General features: G+C 42.3%; 2 protein-coding genes across 7 annotated transcripts; one reads left to right on the top strand and one right to left on the bottom strand.

The window, feature by feature from the left end:
• Positions 1-164: 164 nt before the first annotated feature.
• Positions 165-11,136, top strand: dnajc18 (DnaJ (Hsp40) homolog, subfamily C, member 18). The gene is made up of 8 exons (XM_085174622.1): positions 165-673; positions 1,332-1,500; positions 3,389-3,534; positions 4,044-4,250; positions 4,480-4,592; positions 4,866-4,975; positions 5,093-5,265; positions 7,041-11,136. The coding sequence occupies exons 1-8, from the start codon at positions 547-549 to the stop codon at positions 7,163-7,165; spliced, it is 1,170 nt and encodes a 389-aa protein (XP_085030748.1). The 5' UTR covers positions 165-546; the 3' UTR covers positions 7,166-11,136.
• On the bottom strand, positions 8,679-26,683 carry brd8a (bromodomain containing 8a). Of its 6 annotated transcripts, none has more exons than XM_085174617.1 (20): positions 26,243-26,683; positions 25,759-25,855; positions 25,184-25,253; positions 24,959-25,008; positions 24,724-24,846; positions 24,553-24,633; positions 24,353-24,417; positions 23,022-23,164; positions 21,632-21,814; positions 21,334-21,424; positions 20,814-20,963; positions 20,427-20,599; positions 19,864-20,311; positions 19,711-19,754; positions 19,310-19,578; positions 18,683-18,775; positions 18,532-18,600; positions 18,161-18,443; positions 11,668-11,712; positions 8,679-11,522 (listed from the first exon to the last, which is right to left on the bottom strand). In XM_085174617.1, exons 1-20 carry the CDS (start codon positions 26,259-26,261, stop codon positions 11,463-11,465), a joined length of 2,556 nt encoding a protein of 851 aa, XP_085030743.1. In that variant the 5' UTR covers positions 26,262-26,683; the 3' UTR covers positions 8,679-11,462. The 6 variants fall into 6 exon arrangements, 5 of the variants coding, with proteins under 5 accessions (XP_085030743.1, XP_085030744.1, XP_085030741.1 ...); XM_085174618.1 differs by having other exon boundaries at positions 20,436-20,599; positions 26,243-26,681; XR_014876440.1 differs by having other exon boundaries at positions 11,454-11,522; positions 18,111-18,443; positions 26,243-26,682.

The following is a 26,683-nucleotide window of genomic DNA, read 5'->3' as shown; positions in this document are numbered from 1 at the left end:
TTAGTAAGTCCCATTTGTTAACCATGGCTAAGGGAGGGAGATGGGATTTTACTCAGAATGCAGATTAATCAAAAAGCTCGACTACCAGAAGTTATTTTTTCAGAAGCTTTTCCTTGTGTGTGTATATATACACTTTTAAACCTTATTACACCGGATATGACGCCACCACGGTCTCGCCCCCGTCGCTTGTCCATCACTGGACGGAGAGATCCCTTTAATTTGATAAGGTAGCTCTTTAAACGCCAATAAAACAGAAAAACAGTCAATTTCAAGACTCTCAGCTTAAATGATGGCGAAGCTGCAGGCCTGTTTGCAGCCTCACAACTACCGCCACCGTCTGCTAATCGGATAGAGAGAAGGACTTTGAGTGACTGCAGGATTGCGCCTTGCTAACGTTACGCAGCTGCTGTCTGTAACCAAAGCTAGTCGGCTATCTAACGTTAGCTGAAGCGGCTCCGCTTTGCCATATGATATTGACGCTCAGTGTACAGGGACAAACCTGGGCAGACAGCGACTTGCTCCGCTAAATAGCCCAATACCGCTGACATGGACAAAGAAGAAGCAGACCGGCTGATAGAGAAGGCCAAGCTGTGTTTACGGTCAGGACGGAAAGATCGGGCGTTGCAGCTGCTATATGAGGCGCAGAACATTTACCCCAGCACCCGGGCCAGAGGTAAAATTAGCTGACGCGCATACTGCAGTCATGGCCAGATTATTTGCTAACCTCGTCCCAGTACTTCACTTATTCCAACCAATAAACTGTAGTAAATATATATTTAGATGGATGGGTGGATGCACAGAACGGCTATTTTAGATTAGGACTCGCCACCTACCTTTGATATTTTTTATATATTGATATTTTTTATATATTGATGCATGCTGATTTGGGGCTTCAAACTATGGGGCAGCGTTGTGTTTAGAAAAAAAATCTCTGAATATATATATATATATATATATATATATATATATATTCATATTCGACAGCCCATCTTGCAGCATTATGCACGATGCACAGGTAATGTCACCCTACTCACATACAGACGAAAGAAAAGACCAAGATCAACAAGGTAAGAAACACTGTAAATCAAACACTGTGACCTTCAAGTTCTCCCATTAAAACCCTGTGGCGGATTTTGAAGGGATTCCACTAACAGCACCTTCATTTTTAAAACATCAATTTCAGCAGGAAAGATGGCCTTCCTTCCCCCTGGAGTCTTAGAGATAAATTACCTTACATGTACCTCTTAATTACATGTGTCATCTTCTTTCTTCCCTTTTTTCCCTTTATCTGGATTTTCAGCTGATTGTCAACTGTTGCTGCTGTTTTGTAGTGCTGATAGATGCCATTCTGAGAAATGGAGGCGGTGCCGCTCCAGAAACAAACCACGTGCCCCCACCGACAGGATGGCGAGATGAGGACATTGGAACCAGTGAAACAAATAATGCAAGTGGTGACGAGAAGAAGAGCTACACCGAGGAGCAGCGCCAAGGGGTTCTCAGGTGACTGTTTACTATTTTAAACTTCTATATTCATTTCAATTGCCATCAATTGGTCTTATTTGCAAACGCACGTGAATTTAAGTAAATTGTTGCATTTCTGGTAAATAAAATCCTCCTTGGCTTACAACTCAGATTGTTTACCTGCAGGCAGGTGAAGGGTTCTCAAGTATGATTACTCAGTCAGAAAACGGAACATTTCCAATACCAAAAATCTTGTCACTTTGCAGCGAGATCCTGCATATTTTGAAATCTATAGAGATTCCTGGTAACAGAGCGCTTGTTCATACACTAGATTACCAAAAGTGTTCATGCAGCTATTCACACCTTTGGGCAATTTAGAATCACCAGTTAACCTAACCCCCATAACTGCATGTCTTTGGGCTTTGTGAGGAAGCCGGAATACTCGGAGAAAACCTACGCAAACATGGGGAGTACATGCAGACTTCAAGAAGAAAGGCCCCTGCCAGATGTTGGATTTAAACCCATGACTTTCTTACTGTGAAGCAACAGTCTAACCACTTCACCGCCATTCTGCCTGCCATAGGGTGAGAGGATTCAGTCACCCATTCCAATAATTGAATTCAGGTGTTCCAGTTACTTCCATTGCCATAAGTGTATAAAATCAAACACTCATGCATGAAGACCACTACTCGAAACATTTATGAAAAAATGGGTTTCTTTCGGTGAATCCCATCATGATACCATGATAGGATGCCACCTGTGCAACAACCCCAGTCATGAAATTTCCTCCTTACTAAATATTCAGCAGTCAGCTGTGTGACTGTGAATGACAGCTAATCAGCCACGAAGTGGAAGGACACATAGGGATCATGTAACGTGAGGCAAAGAGTCCTCAAAGGTCTACAACTATTTGCTGAGTCGATCACTAAAGACACCCAAACTTCATGTGGCCTTGAGATTAGCTCAATAACAATGTGTGGACAGCTTCATGGAATGAGTTTCCATGGAAACAGCTGCATCTAGGCATTACATCACCAAGCTCAATGCATAGCGTCAGATGCAGTGACATAAAGCACGCTGCCACTGGACTCTAGAGCAATGGAGATGCGTTCACTGGAGTGACAAATTGCACTTCTTCTTTTGCCAATCCAAAAGACAAGTCTGGGTTTGGGGATTGCCAGAAATCCTTAGTTTCAGTGAAAGGAACTGTTAACACTTCAGTATTCCAACACATTCTGGAAAATTTCATGCTCCCAGCTTTGCGGGAACCGTTTGGGCATGACCCCTCCCTGTTCCACCATGACTGTGCACCAGTGAACAAAGCAAGATCCATAAAGACGTGGATGAACAAGTTTGTTTTGGAAGAACTTGACTGGCTTGGACAGAGTGCTGGCCTTAACCCGTTAGAACACGTCTGGGATGAATTAGAGTGAAGACTTTGAGCCAGGCCTTCTCGTCCAACATCAGTGTCTGACCTCACAAATGTGCTTCTAGAAGAATGGTCAAAAATTCCCTTAAACACTCATAAACCTTGTGGAAAGCCTTCCCGGAAGAGTTGAAGATATTGCAAAGGGTGTGCCTACAACATATTAAGTTTTATGGATTAAGAATAGTTTTTCACTCTAGTTCATAAGCGTGTGAAGGCAGAGAAGCAAATACTTTTGGCAATATAGTGTATTTTCCTTCTAAAACTCTATGGAGATTCCCAGTAACAGAGCTCTTAGTTATATGCTCCTCATCAAAGCTTAACCATGCGCTATTGATTGGTCTCCATCCTACAAAACAATGCTTTGTTGGCAAAACATGTCACTTGAGTAAGTATTATGTTTTACTCAAAGCGGAACAGATATGCAGTAACAGAAAGAAGAGGTCATAAGAAGCCTGGAGATATTTGATATGCATTCCGAATTTTTCCCCCCTTTTGTAGGATAAAGAATTGTAAGGACTTTTATGAGATTCTCGGTGTGCACAAAAGTGCCAGCGATGAAGATTTGAAGAAGGCCTACAGGAAGTTGGCCCTGAAATTTCACCCTGACAAGAACTTTGCTCCAGGAGCCACAGATGCTTTCAAAGGTACGAGCTTTGGCGATAAAAAAGCAAAACAAGCTTTTCTTTCCCACTTCATTGTATTCTGCAAAATGCAGAAATTTATGAAAGCTCACCAAAGTTAGAGGTTGTGGTCCGCTCAGCAGCTGAAACCTCGTGCAGGTAGTGTCTCATTTAAAATGGATTTTATCAGGGCTTTAAGTTTTTGCAGCTTTTAAATGTTTTTTTGGTATTTCTTTAGGCAGTTTGTATTCATTTTTGACTGTGAGGTGCAGAGGGAGAGACATGAGACACACTGCAGATATTGATCCAAAGATGAACATTAAAGTCAAATCTGATTGGAAATCCAAGAAAATGTTTTTTGTAGCTCTTTGCATGAGAATCGGCACCGATTTTGTTCACTATTAAGCCTCTATGGCCATTAGTACAGGAGCTGCTTATTTGCATCCGCTGCCTTGTTCTTTTCCCAGCTCTGTTGCTGATTTTTTTTGCTTTGGACTTCATGCATCGCAAATTTTTCCCCTCTCTCCCTACAGCAATAGGTAATGCATATGCAGTGCTGAGCAATCCAGAGAAGAGGCGGCAGTATGATCAGTATGGAGATCAGTCTGCAAGTATGAACGCACCCCAGCAATCCACCCACAGTCGGCACGGACACTACCGCAGCTTCCACAGGGACTTCGAGGCCGACATTTCCCCCGAGGAGCTCTTCAACATGTTCTTCGGAGGAAGGTTTCCCACAGGTATGACGGGAGGAAGGTAACTGAAAAGGTCACTATTCCAGGTGGCTTTTAGTGGGCAATTTGTAATAAATTTGCAATTTAAATATTTCCAATAGAGCTTCCAACAAATGAAAACGCAGTGAGCAGCAGTATTAGTATTTATGGTTCATTTTGACTGCTATATTGTAGGTATATTACGTGCTTTTTTTATGTTTAAGTGCAGATTCCATAGCACTGTGTTTCTCTACAGGAAATATCCACGTGTACACCAACCAGGGAGCCTCCTACTCTCAGTTTTATCAGCCTCGTCGTCGACGTGCTCATGAAAGGCGCGAGGAGGTGGTGGAGGAAAATCAGAGTCAGGTCAGTGACTCACTAAGCATGAGGAGAAATCCCTGTTAAACAGCCTCAATATTATGTTGTTGTCGTCTTTAATTCTTTGATCATGAGTCTACAGAAAAGCACTGAAAGGTTCTGGAATTCCTTTTTAACATGACTGTATCCCTTAGGTGATTGTTTCTGCTCATATTCCAAAGACGTAGAAATACCACGCTGGCATGAGTGCGGCGTAATCATTGCAGCCTACATACAGTATTGCATGCTTTGTAAACTGTGCTGATTTCTATCTTCCCACAGAACACCTTCACAGCTCTTCTGCAGCTTCTCCCCGTGTTGGTGCTAATCCTCATATCAGTGTTTACTCAGATGATGGCCACTAACCCACCCTACAGTCTCTTCTATAAGCCGTGAGTCTGTTTGACAACATATAGGTCTCACTACTGTGATTTTTAGCCATCCTAAGGGTTCTGACATGCTTGACGCTGTAAATCCACTGGATTAATTTGGTTTGGTTTTGGTTTCAGAGCCATGGGGCTAGTGGTGTCCAGGGAAACGCAGCACATGGGTGTACCATACTATGTAGACAAGGGTTTTGAGAAGGAATACCGTGGCGCTGCACTGGAGGAGCTCGAGAAAACCATCGAGAACGACTATATTGAACACCTGCAGAGCAGCTGCTGGAAAGAAAAACAGCAAAGTAAGCAAGCAGGTTCTTTGTTTGGATGGGGAGTATAAACTGCTGGGCCAAAAAAAAAAAATCCCCACTCTCTTAATATTTAATTAGACTGCCTTTAGCTTTGGTGATGGCCCACATTTGCTGTGGCATAAATTTCGATAAGCTTTTACAGTGTTAAGACATTTATTTCCATCCAAAGTTCCATTCATTTTCTTCCCCAAAATCTTGGATTGATGATGGTAGAGTCAGACAACTATGTGGGCTTTCTTGAGCCATGCTTTCAAACCTTGAGCCTAACATTGGTATTACCATTTTGGAGTATACCTGTGCCATCAGGAATTGGGGGTGGGGGGGTCCATTGATTGGGGATAAGTGGTTTTCTTAAGGCTACACAGCTAAATAATTACCTTCACCTAACACTTTAAGTAATCTCTGATTAGATTAATTTATTTAAATGTTTTTATTTTGACCCCATTCCTTTCTCTTAGATGATGATTGGACAGTTCTTGACCCAATTTTAGATTGTTGTTGTTGTTTTTATTTAGTATATTAGTATGCAGGGCAATAATTTCACTCTTCTGAAACGAAGTATCATCTTCTCCACTACCTCAAGATATGTCTTCCAAAGCTGTTATTTAAGAAATAAGAAAATACTCAGTGCAATAGTTTGTTTAATAATCTACCGCAAGCTCAAATATACAAATCACTGCAGTAATCATCTGGAAGGCCCCCTTACTTTTTTGTAAGGGAGGGGCAGTGTTCATTACTGCTAATTTGTTAAAGTTCAGATCCTTAACATCCTCAACAGCACATTCACATTCAGTTTCAATTGTGAAAAAACAATGTGAAGCCCAGGAAAATGTAGGGTTTGTCTTTTATGGCCGCCCCTCTCTAAGCCTGGTTCTGCTGGAGGTTTCTTCCTGTTAAAACGAAATTTTTCCTTCCCACTGTTGCCAAGTGCTTAATCAAAGGGTGTCATTTTATTTCTACATCTATATTATTGTAGGGTCTTAACTTACAATATAAAAGCGCCTTGAGGCAACTGTTGTTGTGATTTAAAACTATATAAATCAAATTGAAAATGGGACTAAATTTCCATATCTGTGTGATGATTCAACAGCTGCAGAGATTTTTGCTGGTAGAGGATTGTACCTGCTTCCCAGAGTTTCTGCCACACTCCCATGCTGTAGATAAAAGATTGACGTAGCTAATGCTAGCTAGTTTGGTGCATCTATAGACGGCGCGGATGCCTCGCAGAGACATAGGGTCCTGCTAATTAGTGCTGACATGTAAGATACATTTCACAGAGACAAAAACTAAGAGCAGGCTTAACCACATTCAAATCCATGGCTTTTTTTGTTGTTGTTGTTGTTTTGTTTTTTGTTTTGTTTTTTTGTCAGATGACTATTAAAATGATCCAACAGCAAAAACAAGGTCAAGAGGGTTCAAGGCAGTGAATCAGATTATCTTAGGTGATGCTGATCAGTCATACTTAGATGCTTGTGCCTGTACTTCCCTGTCACTAAAGCAGCCACACCCCTCAACATTCATAACTGAAAGCCTTTAGCAGGTGGTATAGAAATGAATCTCCCTTACAAATGTTATAAAGTAAGTTTTTGTAGCCAGCCTTAAGTGACCATTTGAGGAACTGCAGTTTTTGGGGTCCTGCTCTCGATCTTTAGTAGTGTTTCTGACTGCAGGATAAAACCAACTGTTTCCATCTATTTCTCTGTTTATGGTAAGCTACATTATCAGTCTGCTGCAGCTTCATATTTGTCATTCTGTTTCCTTTGCAGAATCAGACTTGGCAAACCTCGGACAGCTGTACCGAGATGACCGCTTAAAGCAGAAGGCGGAGACAATGAGGCTGGAAAACTGTGAGAAACTGCATCGATTGGTTGGGCGTCAGAGAGGAAAATGAGGACTGTCGCAGAGGAGAAAGTGTTTCTTTACAGACTTTACAATAATGTATTTTACCTAAGTGTGTAATTTATCCAATCTGGCCACTTTGTGAAGAAATCTCTTTGGGTACAGCACAGCCAGTGGGAGATTATGCCGCTGGGAACGATGTGCCTTCTCTCCTCGTGTCGATGGTAGAAAGTGAAGTTGCATGTTAGCTGCCGGCCCTAGCTGTGGTGGTAGCGGTGACAGGTGCGCAGTCACTGTGGAAGCGTGAACGACGTCTCAGAGCCTTTAAACTTTCTTATAGAAATGGCATGACATAAGGGGGCTCCCTTTGGGGTTACAAAGGCAGTTGTATGTTCACGCATACATGTTTTATCTGGTTGGGTTTTGTAGTTCACCTGTATTTATTTTGGATGTTTCTGTGTCCTTGCTCAAATTTTAGGTGTATTTATTTGGTAGATGATAGAAGAAACATCCATTTTTCTTTCCTGTTAGAAATGAAGTACAGTGTACTGTAGTCTTTTATTTTTAGTCTGCAACATTTTATTTATGATTGAAACATAGACAAATCACTCATTTGGACCTCGAGCAATAGGAGGCACAGTAATATTTTACAGAATATGCTGTTTTCTGTTTGTGCTGCCAAAAAAAGGAGCTGCTTCCTACAGCAGAGCTTCAGGCTCCCTGCGTCAGCGCTTGCATAGGTGTTTATTGTGTTGGTCATTTAGAAATGGCATTTCAGCCGAAAGAAAAGGCAGTTCACAGTGTTTCTTGCTGTATATGGGGAATCTTCACTATAAGCAGTTTGTATGGTTTTATGGAGTTTAAATGGCTTGCAATACAGTTTTTTGTTTGCTTTCATAACTGCAAGCTCAGATGCTTCCAGAAAAATGGGTTTTCAGCTCAAATCTAGATATTTTATAAATCCAATACCCGTAATTTCTTCTGATCTTTTATAACAATAATGATAATTTAAAAATAAATGTAAAAAAAAAAAAGAAAGGAAAATGTTTTGAAAAACTTAATATATAAGAATTGAATGGCTATGATCAGACAGCCCAATCTGATAGTGGTAACTTCAGTCAGTAGTGGCTGGGAGTTTTTCAAAGAAACAAGCATGTCTCTTTGTGCTAGCAGTTGTAGTCCTCCGATGCACTGCTGCCTCCCGCTGTCATTTTGTAAATAACGGAGACTGTTAAACTCCTTGGAGACTTTGTTTTCCACAACTAACTTGTGGATATGATCATTTCATCCAGACAGAAACCAAAATTGGGACTCTTACTTGCCATGTTCTGGTCAAATCACGTCATCACTAAGGGGATTCTAAGTTATGGAGCCCTTTTTTTTTTTTTTTCTTTTTTGTGTGTGTGTGTGTGTGTGTGTGTGTGTGTGTGTGTGTGTGTGTGTATGTATGTATGTGTATATATATATATATATATATATATATATATATATATATATATATATATATATATATATATATATATATATATATATATATATATATACATACACACACACACACACACACGCCGGTATATATAATTATATTATTTTTATTTATTATTTTTTTTAAATAAAAAAGCTCAGCTCGCACAAACCCTATACAGACATTAATACTTGTTGCTGCGCACTAGGACTGCCAGACTGCCTTAGCTGTTGTCATACTTGTGAAATATTCAGGTTCACCTCAAGCACTTTTTAAGTTCATAGTGACTCCTTATTGTTACTGTTGCATGCATCTTTGTGATTTTTTTTTTTATTTTTTTTTTAATTAGTTGCAAATTAATTTTTTTTGGCTAATACATCTTCATAACTGCTGAAATTATAAATGTAAACTGTCAGAATATATTCTGATCCACACTGGAAGTCACAAACATGTAAATGACATTATATTTACTGTGATACACACGAGTCAGGGTTTGGTATTAATCAGTGCGGACATACCCCTTGAGTTAGAACTGCAAAGTTAAGCTTTCAGCCAAAAATACCACAAAATTAAAGAATAATCAGAAAATCTTCTTGGTTTCTGTCTGGTTTCTTTTTCACGGTGGCTCTTTGAATGGATCATTAGTTTGGTCACCTTGTTAAAGTAGAAAATGATAGAGGGGAATAACGCATCCTAAATTTATCTCAAGCTCAGGTTAAGCTGCAATTTAAGAACCAGCTCTTAATTTCTAGCTAATAATCATGGATTTAAAAACTATATCACACAAAAAATATCAAACGGTGAGCTTCAGCTTCACTGTTTACTGGGTCTGAACCTAATTTGCGTTGTAGCCATGATGCAAATTGTTCAAACTGGACTCATAGTCTTCAGATGTTTTCACTTTTTTCAAATTATTTCATTGTAATTTAACTTTGAATTGCTGTATTTTTCCTCCATCATTCTTCACTCTAACCTTTATACAGAAGCATAAACGGTAAAAGGTCCCACAGTTCACTTCATGTCAGGATTAAAAACAAAGCCAGTGGATTCAAAGAACTCTATAGTTTTTAGATAAAATTGTGGCGAGGCTTAAATAGTGACAAAAGTATAGAACTGTTTCTCGAGCTGTCGCTTGTGAAATAGAAAAATTGTAGAAACTCTAAGATTCTTCCTGGAGTTCACCCCACAGCCAAACAGAGAAGCCCAGCAAGAAGGGCCTTCATCCAGGTCGTGACCGAGCGCCCAATGGTCAACAGTTTCAGACGTAATCTTCACAGATGGGAAAGCCAGAGTGGCTTCAGTCCACTGACTGTCCTTGAGCGGCTGAGCCAGAACCCAGATGTGACGCTCATGACACTGGTAGAGAGCTAGAGATGGCAGTTATCCAATCTGATAAAGCCTGAAAGGATTTGCCTGGAAAAATGGAATAACCTGCCTTTATCCAGGTGTGCAAAGTCTGTAGACTTAGCCAAACAGATAAAAAGCTTTTAAAGCTATCAACAAAACTTCTGCGGAGCACTGAGTAAAAGATCTAAAGGCTTTTGAAAATCAAATACTTGTGATTTACTTTTAGACAAATTTTGGGGGAAAGAAATCTGGCATGCTTTTACTTGGTTATGGGAAATTTGTTGTATATTGATGGGTTTTTGTTTTTTTAATGTTGAAAATTTAAAAAAAAAAGTGTGGAAAAAGTGACAGGGTCTTAAAATCTTACAATTACATAAAAAACAAACATTTGTTTGCTTTTGCATATTTACAGGGAAGAGCGGGGACAGAGAGGCATTATGAGCTACTTAACCTTGAAATATCTTGGCTCGGGTTCTATAAAAGTTACAAGCTTTATTCATTGGGTCATTAATATTGAACATGATTGAAGAAAAGCAAGTGGGAACGTTGTGAAGAACGCTGCATCTCCTTCGGTGTGCACACAGGGTTTAGTATTAGAGTTCCTTAAAGCCAGTCCTGAAAAATACTAAAAGCTTCCAAAATCAATTACAGTGCATGAAACATTAGCCTCGCAACAAAAAAGGGGAATTTCACACTGACATAAAAAAAAAAAAAAAGCCAACTGTTCTCACTGATTTGTGCGCACGTAGCTTGCATGAGAGTTTGTGATTGGCTCGAACAGTGACCGCTGTGATCGGTTTTGGGTTGGCACAGTGGAAACGTTTTGTGCAAATTCAAGTATAACGTAACAGCTTTTTTTTTTTCTTTTTCTTTTTCTTTTTTTTTACAGACTTTAAAGTAAACAACAGTTTAGAAATGTAACACTTAATCAAAAGCACTGAGTATGTAGTAGAATAAGCATGTAGGTACTGTTTCACCAAAGTGTCACATTGATAAAATAAATCCAACACAAACATTACAGTAAAAGGATATCAAAGTCTTAAAATTAGATCTTTAAAATCTGTTTTACACCTGCAGTGAAAACGCTTCTGTTTGAAATCAACTTGCCCCTCTGGCCAGACTTTTGGCCTTCTGGACGCTAATCTGGGGATCAACTTCAAGCCCAGTTAATTCAATATTCAGCCCAACTGTATAATAGGAGCATTTTTTTTTTTTTAAACCTCTCTCCATCCCCATGAACTTCAGAGCAGGTTACGTCTGAGTGATGTGCAGCTATATCTATGAAAGGTCTGACATGGTCTTTCAGAATGCTCCCACTCTAATCTGGGATTATACTTTATGTAATCCACGACTGTATGGCTGTCTCAGAACAAATTAGCATCTCCACACTGCAGTCTATCCTTTTAATCTAGAGTGCAAGCAAAGGTTACACTGCACCATACGCAGAGCCACAATCTGTGCAACTGAGAGACAATGAGATCAGTCTTTTCACTTTATCTCAGGGACACCATACTGATACAATATCATACTGATGGTTTCATTTCTTCATTTTGAGGTCAGCTTCTATGGCACTACGGCGCCCTCTGGTGCCTCCATCCTGCAGTGGAAGTGGGGGAAAAAACATTTAGTCTGAGCTTTAAGAGACTAAATGAAGTATTTTAATAAAACCTTCTTTGTTTGTTTGTCTTCTTTGTTTGAATAGATGTAACTGCAGTTTTAAAGGTAGTAAGGAGGGTACTTACAAAAAGAGAAAGAAGGAAGGCAGGGGAAGACATGGACACAGTGTCCTGTAAGAGGAACATGACAGATAAGAGCTGCAACTCTGTAGTGTGCTGAAAATCTCAAACAGGAGCAAAATAATACAAAGAGAGAGACAACACAGTACATTCAGCTAGAGGAAAACTGGAGACAAGCTTTAAAAACACACATTAACTGCTATAACACTAGTACTACATTTACTATGTTTTGTTGCTGCCCTGCCATTACGTTACAGGACGATGCCACGTGTTTAGCTCAGGATCTTTATATCATGTAAGCTACAGATATACAGAATACTGTTGTCAAGACACTTCAAGGTACTGCAGGACATTTTAGTCATCTCGTACCTTTCAGTGATTTAGAGGTTCCCATTAACATCAGTATGCTATGACCCATCATTATTTAACTCTTTAAACTTTCCTATCTTCAAATGGGTTATCTGTAATCAGAATATCTAAAGAAACAAAAGACATTCTGCCAGACTAGATGACCGGGAGGAAAAATACTTTATTTCACCAAATACTTTGGGTGTAAGTAACATTGAAAGTCAATGTTAAAAATGAAAAAATATGTATTTTATATAGTATGGTCTGTAGCATAAGTGTTTTAAAATCATTATTAGTTTAGCAGTTCTTTATGCAGTGCTTTTGTCACGGAAACATCTTTTATAAATCAAACTAAAGCTGATTGAACAGGAGCTTCAATTCATTAGACCTAATATCCAGCAGTCTGCTTTCTTAGTAAACACTCATTGAATGCATTGGATAAATAGTACATAAAGGCTTCAGACAATAACTTGAAGTTACTCTATTCAGTAACCTCTGTTCTCTGATAACATGAGTGAGGTGAGGTAAGATAAGCTCACCTCTTCCTCGCTTCGTGCAAGGAGGGGTATCTGGTGAGACACCTCACTCATGTTATCAAAGATATGCAGACTCCCATATTGCCAGATAAGCCCATCTGAACGACTGACTGCCAACTTAGGTCTCGTGGGGTCATCTCTAGCCCACACTTAACACAGTGTGGGCTAGAGATGGTGCAGTGACATCCAACCTGTAAAACCTTGCAAACGTCAAAGGTGAAGCCCAGCTCGCTGCTGCACATATCTCCTCTATAGAGACACCCCTAAAAAGGGCCCAAGAGGTTGCTATGCTGGAATAAGCCAATTGGATTGCCTCAGCAATCCAGTGGGAAATGCGTATAGGTACATAAAACCCTAACTGGACAGACAGCATCTAGGCGCTCCTGTTCAGGGGAGGAGAAAGGAGGAGGGCAAAAAGCTTCCAGCTTCAATGAGGTGCATTGGAGATAAGGATTTTGGGGCACAAAGGCAGGATTTGGCTTGAGCGTGACTCTAGAGTTATCCCGCGTGAATCGGGTGCACTGTTTGTGTATTGACAGTGCATGAATATCGCTGATATGCTTCGCAGATGCGAGAGCCAGGAGCAATGCAGTCTTCAAAGACAGGATTTTTATTTCCACCTCGCTTAGTGGCTCAAATGGTGGCTGTGAAACTGCCCCCAGCACCAGGGATAAATCCCATGTGGGGACAAGAGGTTTAGAAACCGGGTGGAGTCGTTGTGCCCCTGTCATAAAACAGCGGACTAGCGGGTGATGGCTCACTGGGCCATCCACGAAGCCCACATGACAGGCTGAAATGGCTGCTAGATATACTTTAATTGTAGAAAAGGCCTTTCCTTTATCTGACAGTTCCTGCAGAAAGGAGAGAATTGTTGTCACAGAGCACAGAAAGTAGAGAGTGTGAGACTTTCCACACCACTCCTCAAATACCCTCCACTTGTTCTCATACAATGATCTTGTGGAGGGGGCTCTAGCACTCTGAATAGTGGCAATAACACCCTGGGGGAGTCCTGCCATACTCAGATTCAACCTCTCACAGGCCAAGCCCACAGGGTGAGGGTGAAAAAGAATCTCCCCCCTGGCCTGGGAGACTAGGTCTCGTCACAGAGGAGAGGCCAAGGTTCGCTCCACAAGAGGGGCATAATCTCCGCTAACCAATGGGACCATTGTCCACCTTGGGGCGATCAATATTATTGTTAGCCCTCTTTCTCTCACTCTGGTTAAGAGTGGGAGAAATTAAGGCCAGTGGAGGGAACGCATAAAGCAGAGCATGTGGCCAATTGTGAGCTAATGCATCTACCCCTAGCAGAGCCTCCTGGTCCCTCAGGGAGAAATACAGTGGACACTGAGCGTTCTCCCTCGAGGCAAACAGATCGACCTGTGGCTGGCCAAAGCAGGTCCAGATATGGGTCACCACCTGTGGGTGCAGGGTCCAGTCCCCGTATAGCAGGTTCCCCCTGGACATTAAATCTGCTCCCAAGTTCAAAGCTCCTGGAATGTGAGCAGCTCTCAGTGACAACAGATTGATGCTGCTCCACATGATCAGTTTGCGAGCCAGCATGCGCAAAGGACGGGACTGTAACCCGCCCTCTGTTGATGTACGCCACAACAGTGGTGTTGTGTGTTCTAATCAGAACAAGGTGGTTTCTTAACAGTGGAAGGAAGTGTCTCAGTGCTAGAAATGCTGCTAGCAATTGTAGCCAGTTTATGTGAACACCCCTCTGTCATGAGTCCCAGTTGCCGCTCACTGCTCTGCCCTCATGAGTGGCACACCAGCCCGTGAGACTTGCGTCCGTGGTCACCGCCTTTCTGGCTGTGAAAGCCCCAGTGACACCCCCAAAGTGAGAAAAGTGGGATTTCTCCAACAGTGGAGTGCCGCAGCGCAATCTGCTGTCACTCTGATATGGTGGTGGGTATGGTGCTTTCGATTCAGTCTCCGTGATGCAACCCATTGCTCAAACTCCCTCATATGCAGTCTGCCTACTGGAATGACCGCCAGTGAAGACACCATTAATCCCAGCATCTGCAGGCATCTTCTGAATGGGAGATATCTTCCCACCTGAAAAATGCCGGCATGTCATAGAATTTTTTTGACTCACCGAGAGACACGCTCTGTGCGAGGTGGAGTTTAGAGCTATTCCTATGAAAGAGATGACCTGAGCTGGCTGCAGGACACTCTTTTCATAGTTTATGGTGAAACCCAGAGCCATCAGGTGATCCACTGTCAACCTCGTGTGCTCTCTTCCCATTATTTCTGACTCTGATAGCAGCAGCCAATTGTCTATGTATGTTGCTATGTATGTTGCTATGCAGATGCCCCGCCTCTTCAGTGGGGCTATGGCTGCCTCTGTGCATTTCACAAATACCCGAGGGCTCAGTGAGAGACCAAATGGCAGGACCTGGTACTCGTACATTCTGCCCTGAAACGCAAATCACAGAAATTTTCTGTGAGGAGGGTAAATAGGGATGTAAAAATATGCGTCCTTCAGGTCTATTGATGTAAACTAATCACCTGGACGAACTACATGTAGCAGAGTGGTGGTTGTCAACATCCTGAATTTGTATGACCTCAGGTGCTGATTTAGAGCCCTTCGGTCCAGTATCGGACGCAGTCCCCCTCCATTCTTGGGCACAAGAAAATACTTTGAGTAAAAGCCGCATTGGCTCTGCTCCTGCGGTATTTCTCGTACTGCTCTCTTTGATAGCAAGGTAGATATTTCTTCTTGCAGAATCCTGGCTGATTCGCCTTTTGCAAGAGAGAAAATCACTCTGTGAAATCAGGGAGGGGTGGTTGCAAATGGTAGCCTCGCTCTAATGTCCTCACAATCCATTCTGGCGTAGCGTGAGCTCACCATCTCTCTATTCTTGCTGAAAGCGGCCCCAAAGTCAGGCACTCCACAGTAGACGGGGCTTTGGCTCTCTCTTGTGGTGGAAACTGGTCCCGCGGGCCAGACCCGACTGCGCATGTGCGGGCGGACCTGCGCTTGACCAGTGTTGCCGGACACCACTGAGGAAAACGGCCCCGGTGGTGTCTACGGTTGTGAGGGCATTATGTTTTTCAACATATCTGTTTGACTCAGCTGAACAGTGTCTCGTCGTCTCTTTGTTGGAATGCGCTCTGTGGGATCCAACTCAAGTCCCAAGCGCTGAAAGATGGCGGCAGAACACTTCTCCAAACGGGCTCCGGAACTGAGTCCTGAAGTGAACTTGGAGGCCGGGCTGGTCCCGCTAAGATCTCTGTGTGGGGGATGTTAGGCAGTCCACTTCTTCTTGCGGTCCGACTGCTTGGCTGGTGGTGGGGCACCCTGAGCAGCAGCAGGCGGGACATGTTTCCTGGGCCAGTGGGTTTTAGGGTTCTGCGATCCTAGGGGACCTTGACCACCCAGCCCCGCGACCTGCGGGGCTGGGTGGCGAGGGATTTTAAATGTCGGCACGCCAAGTGGACGGCTGGTGATCTGAGAAAACCTGCGGCAACTGGGTGGAGACGGGGGCGCAGCCTGGGTCTTCCTAGTGAGACACAGCTGCAGGGCCTCTCCCTCTTTCTTTTTCTCCTCGCACCGTCTTTGTATGGTGGCAACGGCAGTCCCGAAAAGGCCAGCGGGGTTGATGCTTTCATCCAGAATGTCACATTTTTCTCTGTCCAAAAGCCCCGACAAGTTCAGCCATCTTGCCCTCTCCTGCAGGACAATGATGCTGAGAGCTCTGCCCGCCGCTTGTACTGCTGCTCTAGTGAGGTGGAGACACTGGTCCGTAACAATGCCCAGCTCTTCCCACAGCTCACTAGCATCGGGCTTCGCAGCAGTCTGGTCCTGGAGCTTCGTCGAGTACGCTAGCAGGAGCGATGAGGCGTTCAATGCCCTCACGGTGGTGGCAACTGATTTATACTCTTTGTCAGCCAGGGAGGACTGCAGGCGTTCGGCCTTGAAGGGCAGGGATGGACCAGATGACATGGAAAGTTTCTGGTTTGGGTGGAGATGAGAAGTCACTAGATTCTCCACTGTGGGGATTTGGTAGATGCCCTTCTCCTTCATTCAGGCGCAGTCATATGCCGCCACTACCTGCACGGGGTTTGGTGACGAAAATGGCTTTGCCCAGCAGCGTGTGACCTCGTCCACGCATTCGGGGAAAAGCGGCAGTACCTGCTTAGTAGTGCGCTTTGCTCTGGGGAGCCTTTTACCCTCGTATCGTGAGGTGGAGGTCTCCGTTGTCACGTTGGGCCATGGGACTGCCAGCTTTTCAGCTGCCCGTTTTGCAACGTCAAATAGTCATGAACCCGGTGTGGAAATAGCCGCTTGGGCGTGATGCAGCCCGGGGCACATCACAGAAGCGTCATGTGTATCTGAGCCTGAGATTTTGCAACCGCAAGGGCAAATTCTGAAGAAGCGAGAAGAGGAAATTGAATGACGGGTGACACTGTGTCACCCGTGCCTGGGCCCAAACTCCGCTGCAGGTCCCTAAGTCAAACGATCACTCCAGCATTACTGAGAGTTGAAAAACTGTCTAAATTCTTTCATCTGTAATAAAAAGATTAGTATGGATACTCTACCAGGTGTAACAATTAAGTTTAACATCCAGGCATCCATGAAAACAGAATTTATGAAATTTAACGGAGTTAGAGGTTAGCAGGAAGTTAGCTCACTAGTTTCCATCTAAATATAACATACCATGTTCTGACTGAGGGATTTCTGAAACAAATTAAGATGTACAGCTCTGCTATCACTTCTGACATAAATGAAGACAGGAAAGTAAACAGCAGTGATGTTTGTAGGGTTACCGAAGTTTGGCTAGCTGGTATATAATGATGCGCTGCGTGATCGCTAGCAACACAGCTATGTTAGCATAATATAAACAGTGAAGCTGGATGATGTTACTGTTACTCATTAACAGGCAGGGCAGCATAGCTGGTGACTTTTTTCCATTCGATAAAAGTTAACATGAGGGTTCCTGAAGGTTAGGGGCAAATGCAGTTGCATGGCAGGATCCTGTAAACGGACCAAACTTCAGTCAGGAGAAAAACTGAGATAATCCATCCACAATACAAGGTTAGCCATTAAAATACTACTGCATGGGCTGAGCTGTAGTTACATGTAAGGTTTTAAAAACTGAGCTTTAAAATGATTAGTGGTAATAAAAACCAAGAGAGGCCGACAGTGATCACTGACTGTTTTTAGGGGCTGTTGAGATTAAATAGAACAAGATACAAAGCATTAAAACATGTTAAAAACACCGCAGCCTTATTAAACGCAGAGTAGTTTGGACGCAGGGTTCATCACGTCATCACTTAAAGACTGGATAGAGAGGAGGGTGGCCCCTCCCTGACGCAAGCGTCACGACTGCCAGCCAATGCTGGCTGGAGTAATGACATAGAGGCTTCTGAGGACAACGCTGAGAGAGCGTCGCCCATAGTGAGACACCGAAACGAATGTTTGAAGGAGAACAACCTGATTTTCATAGCATACGAAGCCAATGGCTACCTGAGAAGAACTGATTTAAAATCAAACGTCATGCTTTGGAAAATGGCCATCAAATAGTTTGGCATCACTTTCTTCTACTTTTGTTGTCTCACCCTTTTCTCTTCTTCTGTACTCTGCTTTTGTCAAAACTCTAGTGAAGCACCTTGTCAGTAGAGTCCTGTTTGCGCGTGCTCTCACGGCCTCTCAGGCTCTTGGCGCTGATACCAGATTCTGACGTCTCCATGATCAGCTGGGTAGCTAGAAACTGTTGGATCTGCTCCAGGACGTCACGCTGCATCTCCAGAGCCATGTGGTACACGTCGTGGTCCAGGCTGTTGTACATGACTGCGTTCTGAAACATCAGCATGATGTCCCTCTGGAACTCGGCGGTGGTCCGTATCAGACCGTTCTCGATGTTCTTCTTTATGGTTGCCAGGTCCATGGGCCTGAAGAACAAGAAGCGAAGACAGTTCTGTCTGAGATGTTTTTCCTCTAAAGCTCCAGTAAAGTGATACAAAAATATTCTTTGCTTACCTGTGCACAATACTGTGGTATCCAGGCGCAATCTCTTCTGTTACTGGCTGAAGGAAGACATTTGCATACCTACAACAGGTTTACACGACGCGTTACAGAAAAATATCGGAGACTGTGCATTTAGTGTTAAAGTTATGAATCAGATTCTGACCTGTGATTGGCTGCTGCTCGCCACACAAGCATAATGGCTTTCTTCCAGATTTTGTGAGCCTGTAGAGCTTCCAGATCCTCACTGCACACAGAACTGCATGTTGAAAGTCAAAAAAAAAAGTTGTATGAATGCAGAAACTAATCTGCTGCAAAGTCAGTATTCTTACATCATCAGCACCATCTAGAGCAGGCGTCTCAAACTTGCAGCCCCGGGGCCACTTGCCCCACTTGTGTCACCCCTACTTGCAGCCTGTATATTGACTAATGTGTACACTTATGTCTGCATTTTTATTTTGTTAAATACAAACAAAATTATAGCAGAAGTGTTGCCACGTGTCTGTCCAGAAAGAGAGTACCAATTTGTTTATTTGGTAGTTCAGTGAAAGGCTTCAGTGAGAAAAAAAATCATTCGCATTTGCAGTTTTTTCTTGTTATACAATATTTGACATTTTAAAAAACAAACAAAACACCACATTTTCAGAAATATTTGTGGGTGTTTTCTTGTTTGTTTGTTTTGTACTACTTGAACACTAAAGTGGTCCTCCAATGAGATGATAGCGCCAGCAGTGGCCCACAGCTCATTTAAGTTTGAGACCCCTGATCTAGAGAATAAATGCATTTCACTTACAACTGCGAAGAAGCTGGGCTGCTGGGGATGGAGTCTGCAGTTGTGTGGAGCTGCAGTGAAGAGGAAGCCGTATGGAGGCTGTATCCATCCTCACTCTCACTGGCCGCCGGTTCTAGCTCAGTTTCGCCGTCTGGCTCTGATAGGAATTCTTCCACCCCATCTCCCACTTCTTCTCCACACACCTCTGGCCCATTAACTTTGTTTTGCAGGTTAGTCCCCGAGGCCTTCTCTCCTCCCCCAATAGTTATTGCGTCCTCCCTCTTCGTCTCCTGCAAAAATGTAAAAAGGCACAGACAGATTCAGACAAAACTGAAAGTGCCGGGTTACTGTGGAGCACACTGCAAATTTTAGTACAGCAATTACAAGCATCATGCTCGCTTTGTCCTCATACAGTGCTATACCTTTGGATGCCTTTCTGTCAGTGGGTTATCTTCTAATACCGAGTCTGTCAAGATAGTAGAAATGAATAATAAGGTTTGCAAAATGCATAGTCTGACGCAAACTGCATGTTACGTGGCAAGGCAGTACAAATGCTTAAGCATGGATGTTCGTACCTCCGTGGATTTTTTCAGGGATTTGCTGTGCCCACTTCTCACGTTCACATTTTATGGATGACATTTGGGTTTTTGAGTGCACCGCCTCTCCGGTCTCTCTCACTGCTGCAGCCTGTGGAGGCGTTCCACTGCGGTAGTGCTCCAAAATCTTTGAGTCGCATCCAGATGAGGAAGAGGGAGGAGTGCTCCTCAGTCCCACAGGAAATCCTGCAAGATGGTTATCTTGACTGTTGCAAAAAGAAGAGAGTGAAGCTTCTGTCCTCTCCTCCAAGCTACAGTGAAGAGATGAAGACTGTACAGCCCCAGTGGGCACTGTGGGATTGTGTGGCTCATGAGGCTGGAAAGGCCCAGAATCCCAGGCAGCAGACAGAGCGTGGCCATTTTCTTCACAAAGGGACAGAGCAGCCTCAACTGCAGCTGCATCCAAAGCATCAGCGGCTTCATCAGCCTACAAAAAGAAGCATACAACGAATACTCATATTGTAAAAAATAAATAAATAAATAAAAATCCAAACAGGTCTCATAAATTATTTGATGTGATCTAAACAGTAAGGTTTGTTGACTTTTAAAACCTTCTCTTCAATGATGGCGATGATGTCCCCCACTGTCTTTAGGTCCAGCTCATGACACAGTGACACAGTCACATCGTCCTCACTGAGCTCTGACACCTTATCTTCTACCATAGAGGAGACATGCTGGCATCCAGGGGCCACAGATGGCACCATCACATTTACCTCTGCATGAATGCAACAACTGATTTACTATCTGTTTAATATTTCAACACCATGAATATAAATTCTTATTTGGTAAAGCATTATTACATCTTTGCTAGTTTAGAGCAGGTGGCCAAGAACAGATCTGATCAACAGGTCACAATTAAATCCTCTGTATAAAATGGAAAGTTTGTGATATTAAGAATGTGAGGGTGTTAGATCAGAAAGTGGACAGACCTGCACTTGCTGAGATGTTTGATTGAGCAGGAACAGGAGTGGTGGCAGAGAGAGGAACACTGGAGGCAGAATCTACACTGACCATAAAACCTAATGGAGGGGAAAACTGGGCGGGGCCTGCTTCCAGGAGACGGGACAACATCGGAGCACCTGTCATGCAAGTATTCACGCACACATTAACACATGAAGTGCAGAGCTCTAACAAAGCACCTCAGGCTATCAGATGGTCAGAGTATTAGCAAACATTTGTGGCAATGGCATCACCAGATAGCACCCATGCATTCAGAGTTCAAGAGTAAAACTAACAATTATAAAACATGTTCAAAGAGCTAAAGATAAGAAGACCTATGGGACGCTTTTTCCTGTGTCAAAGGGGGTTCTACTGAATGCTTTTTTTACTGGTATGGTAATCTGTTGCTTTGTGAAACATTTCTGTTTATCAAAATCCGAAAAGTAAGGTTTGCTTTTGTAACAAGACATTTTAACAGAGATCAACAGTGATCAAACACAGCATCTGTACCTGCTGCCTGAGAGAGAGGCTGACAAGGTGGAGCCAGCTGCAAGTCATGTGCTCCTGACACATTACCTGTGGACACGTCACCATCTCCAATCTGAGATAAAGATGCATACACAAATCAAACACGTCTAAAACATGAAGCAGTGCTGTTTAATAATAAATCTGTTACTCATTAACAGGCAGGGCAGCATGGCTGGTGTTTTTTTTTATCCCATCATCATCATGATCATATAAAGGTAGACTGCTCTGCAGTCTTATACAAGTTAATTATTGGCATATATATTAAAGCCCTTCAACAAACCAATCTGGAATTTGTGGCCAATATACTGCCTTTCTTCAGTAACTCTGACAGGAGGGGAGATGGTGGTGGCGTGGCTTTTTGACACAGTAACTTCTTTTGGGTGGGGTCCTCTAGCAGGGACCCGTGGCTGTCATCATTACCAGAAGGCTCAGCAAATGTCATTAGCCTGGCTGTTCCAGAAGCCTAGAGACAGACAGAGGGAAACATGACATTTTATTAGGATTTACAGATGTAGTTGTTATCAGTTCTCTAACATGTTTTCTTTTTTGTCTCTGAAGGGAATGGTCAAAAGTATTAGACTCATTTCCAAAACAAAAGCAGTCATTTTCTATGCCTTACATCCCATATAGCATTCCTGGTAAGTTACTCCTAAACACCTAAAATTTATTTTTTTAGGTATTATGAGCCCGACTTTACCAAATCTAAATTTGTGGCACACAAGAAACACATTACATTACATCTACTAGGTACATACTGGACATATAATGAAGGACATTATATCTGCTGAGTGTTGTGGTGAAATAGATAGTTTAAATTTGTGACTATTTAGCGATTTTTATTCATAGCACACTTTGTCACACTTTGTTTAAAAGGGATTTTAAAATTCTAGTTTGATGATAAAATAGATGGAATGTTTTGTAAATTAGCCAATTAAGTCACAATGACAAATCAAATGTCAATTAGGTGGTTCATGAGGAGAAATCGATTGATTGAGCAGCCGCGCTAGCACTAACAGACAAGGTGCAATGCTAAGCTGATGACCTCTGACATTTCCTGTGAAGGAAAAAGGTACTTGAATGTGGATTACATTCCTTCTATTAAGCATATTTGACACTTCCTGTCTGTGTCTGCCAAAGGGTCTGTTACTGCTGCAATGTTCAGGATGTTATAAACTAATTAAGGATAACACAAAGACACCTAAACAGCCTGTCACTCAAGGCTATTGAATCTGAGCTCTCTGGAAGCAAACGACTTCAATCAATGGTATTAGTGATTAAGACAGCTTCAGTATTTGCATTCTAACTAGCCATGTGTTCATTTTGGCTATGCTGTTAGTGCCTGGTTTTAAGATTTATTTTAGTCTGATAAAAACTGCAATTTTTACAGACTTTATATGTGGAGAGTGAATTGAAAATAAAATAGAATACTAAAGTTTATTTGTAGTCTACAACCCAATCATGATCAAATGATAATGCCAGGGGAAAAAATAATTTACCAATTATGCTTTTTCTTATTCTCCCTAAAAGAACATGACAGAAACGAAAAATATTTATAGAATGATTACACCATTATTAAATACTAATAAACACTTTTACATGTCTGAAAACGAGGCAGGATAAGTGAAATGTCAGGCATTGTCATAAGTAACTCTGAGTCTTCAGAGACTTACATTCTTTGTAGATGTAAGATCCAGTGTCAAGCACTCGAGTTGGTCACCTGGGGAGAACTCCTGGCTTGGGGAGCTACACCCTGAGGGCGAATGCATGGTGACACTGGGTATCCGCTTGGGTGTGTTCTTTGCCACCTGTCTGGCTGAAAGAGGGACGGGCAGCATAGAGGAGCCTTTTCTTGTGAGTCATACAAAAGCAAAGCTTTTCTTTTCAAAACAATGCTCTCTACACGGGCTGTCCAATTGGCTCAACCTGAGTATGAAAAATGCTGACATCTCTTTTGACAGGTGATCACCTTGAAATGAAGGATATTTTCTTTGTTTATTCCCATGTTTTCTAGTGCCAACAGCAGTTTAAAGTTTCTGGTCAAACAGTTCCTGCAGAGTGCAACACTTCTACTCAAGTCTTGATGAGCTTTCTGTAAGACCATTCTTAACCCAGTTTAATTGTCAGACACATCTCAGTTTTTCATATTTTCCTTAAAAGAATCCAGACTTTCTTCTAATTTATAAAAGTTTTCTCGAGCAATATCATCAGTTTAATAAATTTCAAAGTTTTTCTTTGGACTTCACCTGCTTTTTCTCTCATTTTCAGTACCTGACCAATTTTAGACAACTTTTACTTTGTTTGTTGACCCACATAAAACTGACCAATAAATCATGAAAGCCAAATTATCCCCATTTCTTTAGTTTAAAAAACAGTTTTTTTTATACTTTTTTGTCATTTGCCTTTATTTGATAGTGGAGACAGACAGGGCCACAGGTCGGATTCGAAACACGGCCACTGCCTTCTGGCCGGCCGCCTGCTCACCCACGGAGCTAAGCTAGCAACCAGATAATAGTTTGAGGCACAGGCATAAAATTGTACTTTTGAACTAACCAGGGGAGCTGTTATGAAGAATAAAGGTGGTATTTCCAAGTATTGACTTTCAAGATTGTTAGAAGTGCACAAACCGTATTTTTCCGTATTTGTCTCTGCTGCATGTTTCAATAAATCACTGCATCTTTTTCCCATTTTCTTAGCAAAACATATAGAAATGAGGCTTGGCTCATGACTTTTGCACAGAAGTATATGTTACTTGTATCACAATGTCTGTTATATGAAGAATCTCTTCTGGTTTCAGTGGCACTAAGCACAAATATATCTAAGAAGTTACTTTTCATGTATATTGCTAGCAGGCTGACTTAGCTACACAAAGTTATCTCAGTTTAATAATCATAATCTCATTGTTTTTTATTTTCATTATTTATGGATGACCTTTGTAATTACTGAAATATAATTCTTTATGGATGTGTTCCTCAAAAAAGACCCCTGAAATTGAAAGAAATACCTTGATAAGCAGCATCTGTGTTTTTTCTTTTCATCTCTGCTTCCTCCTCCTCCAGTTTCTTCTTCCTAACAGATGCACAACAAAAGATCATTTCCTTTGTTGTTACAAAGAGAGTCCAATGAGTCCAATGTTTAAGGTTTGCAAGAGAAAAAGACGTGCATGATTGTATAAACAGGGTTGATAGATTTGTTGCTTCTTACAGCAGAATTTCCTCCCATAGCTCTTTCAGTTTGGAATCCAGATGTCCCGCTTGAATCAGTTCAGCCTCTCTCTTCAGCTTCCTATGAAAACAGCAGTATGTCAGCTCATCTCACTGACGCAGTTTGAGGTGTGTGTCTTTTTTAGACGAATAATGTGTTCATGCTGGTTACCTGTGCTTCTCCTGCGTTTCTTTTATCAGCTTCTTTAGTTCCTCGATCCTCTCAGCCGTCAGTCTGCGAACTATCACATCCTCCACTGTCTCCACCACCTCACCTTTCTCGCCGCGCTTCCGCCTGAAGGTAACAAAGGCATCAGCTCGTAACGCTGCATATCCTCTAGATGCATTCATCAAACAGGGTAAAGCTACGCAAGCATGTTTGAAGTTGAAGTCACTTATGTGCTCACTTTGGGGCCTCTGTCGCTTCCAGGAGCTCTGAGTATTTGGAGGCACAGTGCTGTGAAGATCCAAAAGAGTATCAAGAACAACTTCATTCAAATAGAGTGCGTGAAACCTACTGCAGAGATCATGGATTAAGTTTTTAATGTTGTGAAAGCAGCCCTGCGATAGTCTGAAAACCTGTACAGGGTGTTCTCTGCCTTTCACCCTGTGATAAGGTGCTTTGGTCATACCTTTTGAGAGAACCAGTCAGGTGGTCGCCCAGGTTCTGCAAATGGTTTTATGGCACGACTGACCGATACCCTGATGAAAAAAGCATAAGACATCCCAAGATAAATACAGTTCTAAAGATTATTAGACTTAAACAATGTTCTATTTATGCAATGGTTTATTATCTTTATATTTCAGGAACAAAATTATGTTAAATCTATTTTTTTCCCATTTATAATTACTCTTTTAGTACCAGGTTACTTCATGCAAACCTGGTACTAAATTAAAGCCAGCCAGCACTGGGCTGCATCATGTATGCCAGTGTAACAGATAAAGAACGACATGGCTAACCATGGTTAAGTCATCCTATTTGTATATCACTGTGTACTGTAACAGGAAAGCAGACCAGCAACCCTTTTAAGTACTCAGGCACAGGAATACTAACAGAACCACCCTAAGTGACAACATCTTATCTTAAAACCTAATCATAAGCAAAAGGATACATGTGTAACTAACATCTAATGTGCCAGATTATGACTCACACTATTGAGCACATAATACAGAATCCCTGAAACCAGTTGAAAGAGGCATGCATTACCAGTTCTGGTCCCCACTCTTCATGACAGATGTGGCCAAACACAGCTTCTCCCTCACTGACCATGGTTCTGTTGGTCCAATAACAAGCAGCTTGTGTTCTGCAGACGTGGACGAAACATAACATATACTTTATGCAGTATATTTTTAATACAGACTGTGTTCTGCTGGACGTCTCCGGCCTGGATCTTTTTTCTTCTTCTTCTTTTTTTGCCATTATGATCGAGCTAACCACCAGTACCGGCACTTTAAGCATGCAACTGCACACACAAAGAGAGTGTATTTGATATAACTGATAGCAAACGGCAGCCACCACCAGTGTAAACAGAGCCGTCAACTCGTGATGACAACCAATAATCCGTGCAGGCTGCCACGCAGGGAGCGAGGAGAAGTTAGAAGCGATAAGATCCAAGTACGACACACACAAACACACACACACGCTAACGGGTAGCATGTCATGACATTTGCTATTTTCCAACGTTACTCACTTCCAGCCCCGTTTGCCATCTTCCTGTCATCCCAACATCCCGTACATCTTGGTAGATAGAAACCCGGCGATTAACAACGCTGGCGATATGCGAAGGCGATACTCATAGGCTAACATCAATGGATGTTAGGCTGGATGTGGAGGCTCTCAAGATTTTTCTCACTAGCTAGCACGCTGAATCACCGCTGTTGCCCGTTAGTCCCGTTAGTCTGGTATGCCAAAGCTTTTGGTAATTTAAGGATTAACCAGTTTGCTAGAATGTAAAGACTGCGTCTGTATAAGAGTCAAAAAACGGTCCAATTACGTTAGAAAGAGTTTATGCTACCAAGCGACAGGCAGCCAGACGAAGAAAAAATTTTAGCTTACTGTAGCCATAAACCTTATTTCTCATTCTAGCTAGCAGCGAAGTGTTCGTACACGCCCACCACAGTAATAATAATGT

The sequence above is a fragment of the Neolamprologus multifasciatus genome, chromosome 10 (genome assembly GCF_963576455.1).
Source record: "Neolamprologus multifasciatus chromosome 10, fNeoMul1.2, whole genome shotgun sequence".
NCBI classification, from domain to species: domain Eukaryota; kingdom Metazoa; phylum Chordata; class Actinopteri; order Cichliformes; family Cichlidae; genus Neolamprologus; species Neolamprologus multifasciatus.
This window is presented reverse-complemented; position numbering and strand designations above follow the sequence as displayed.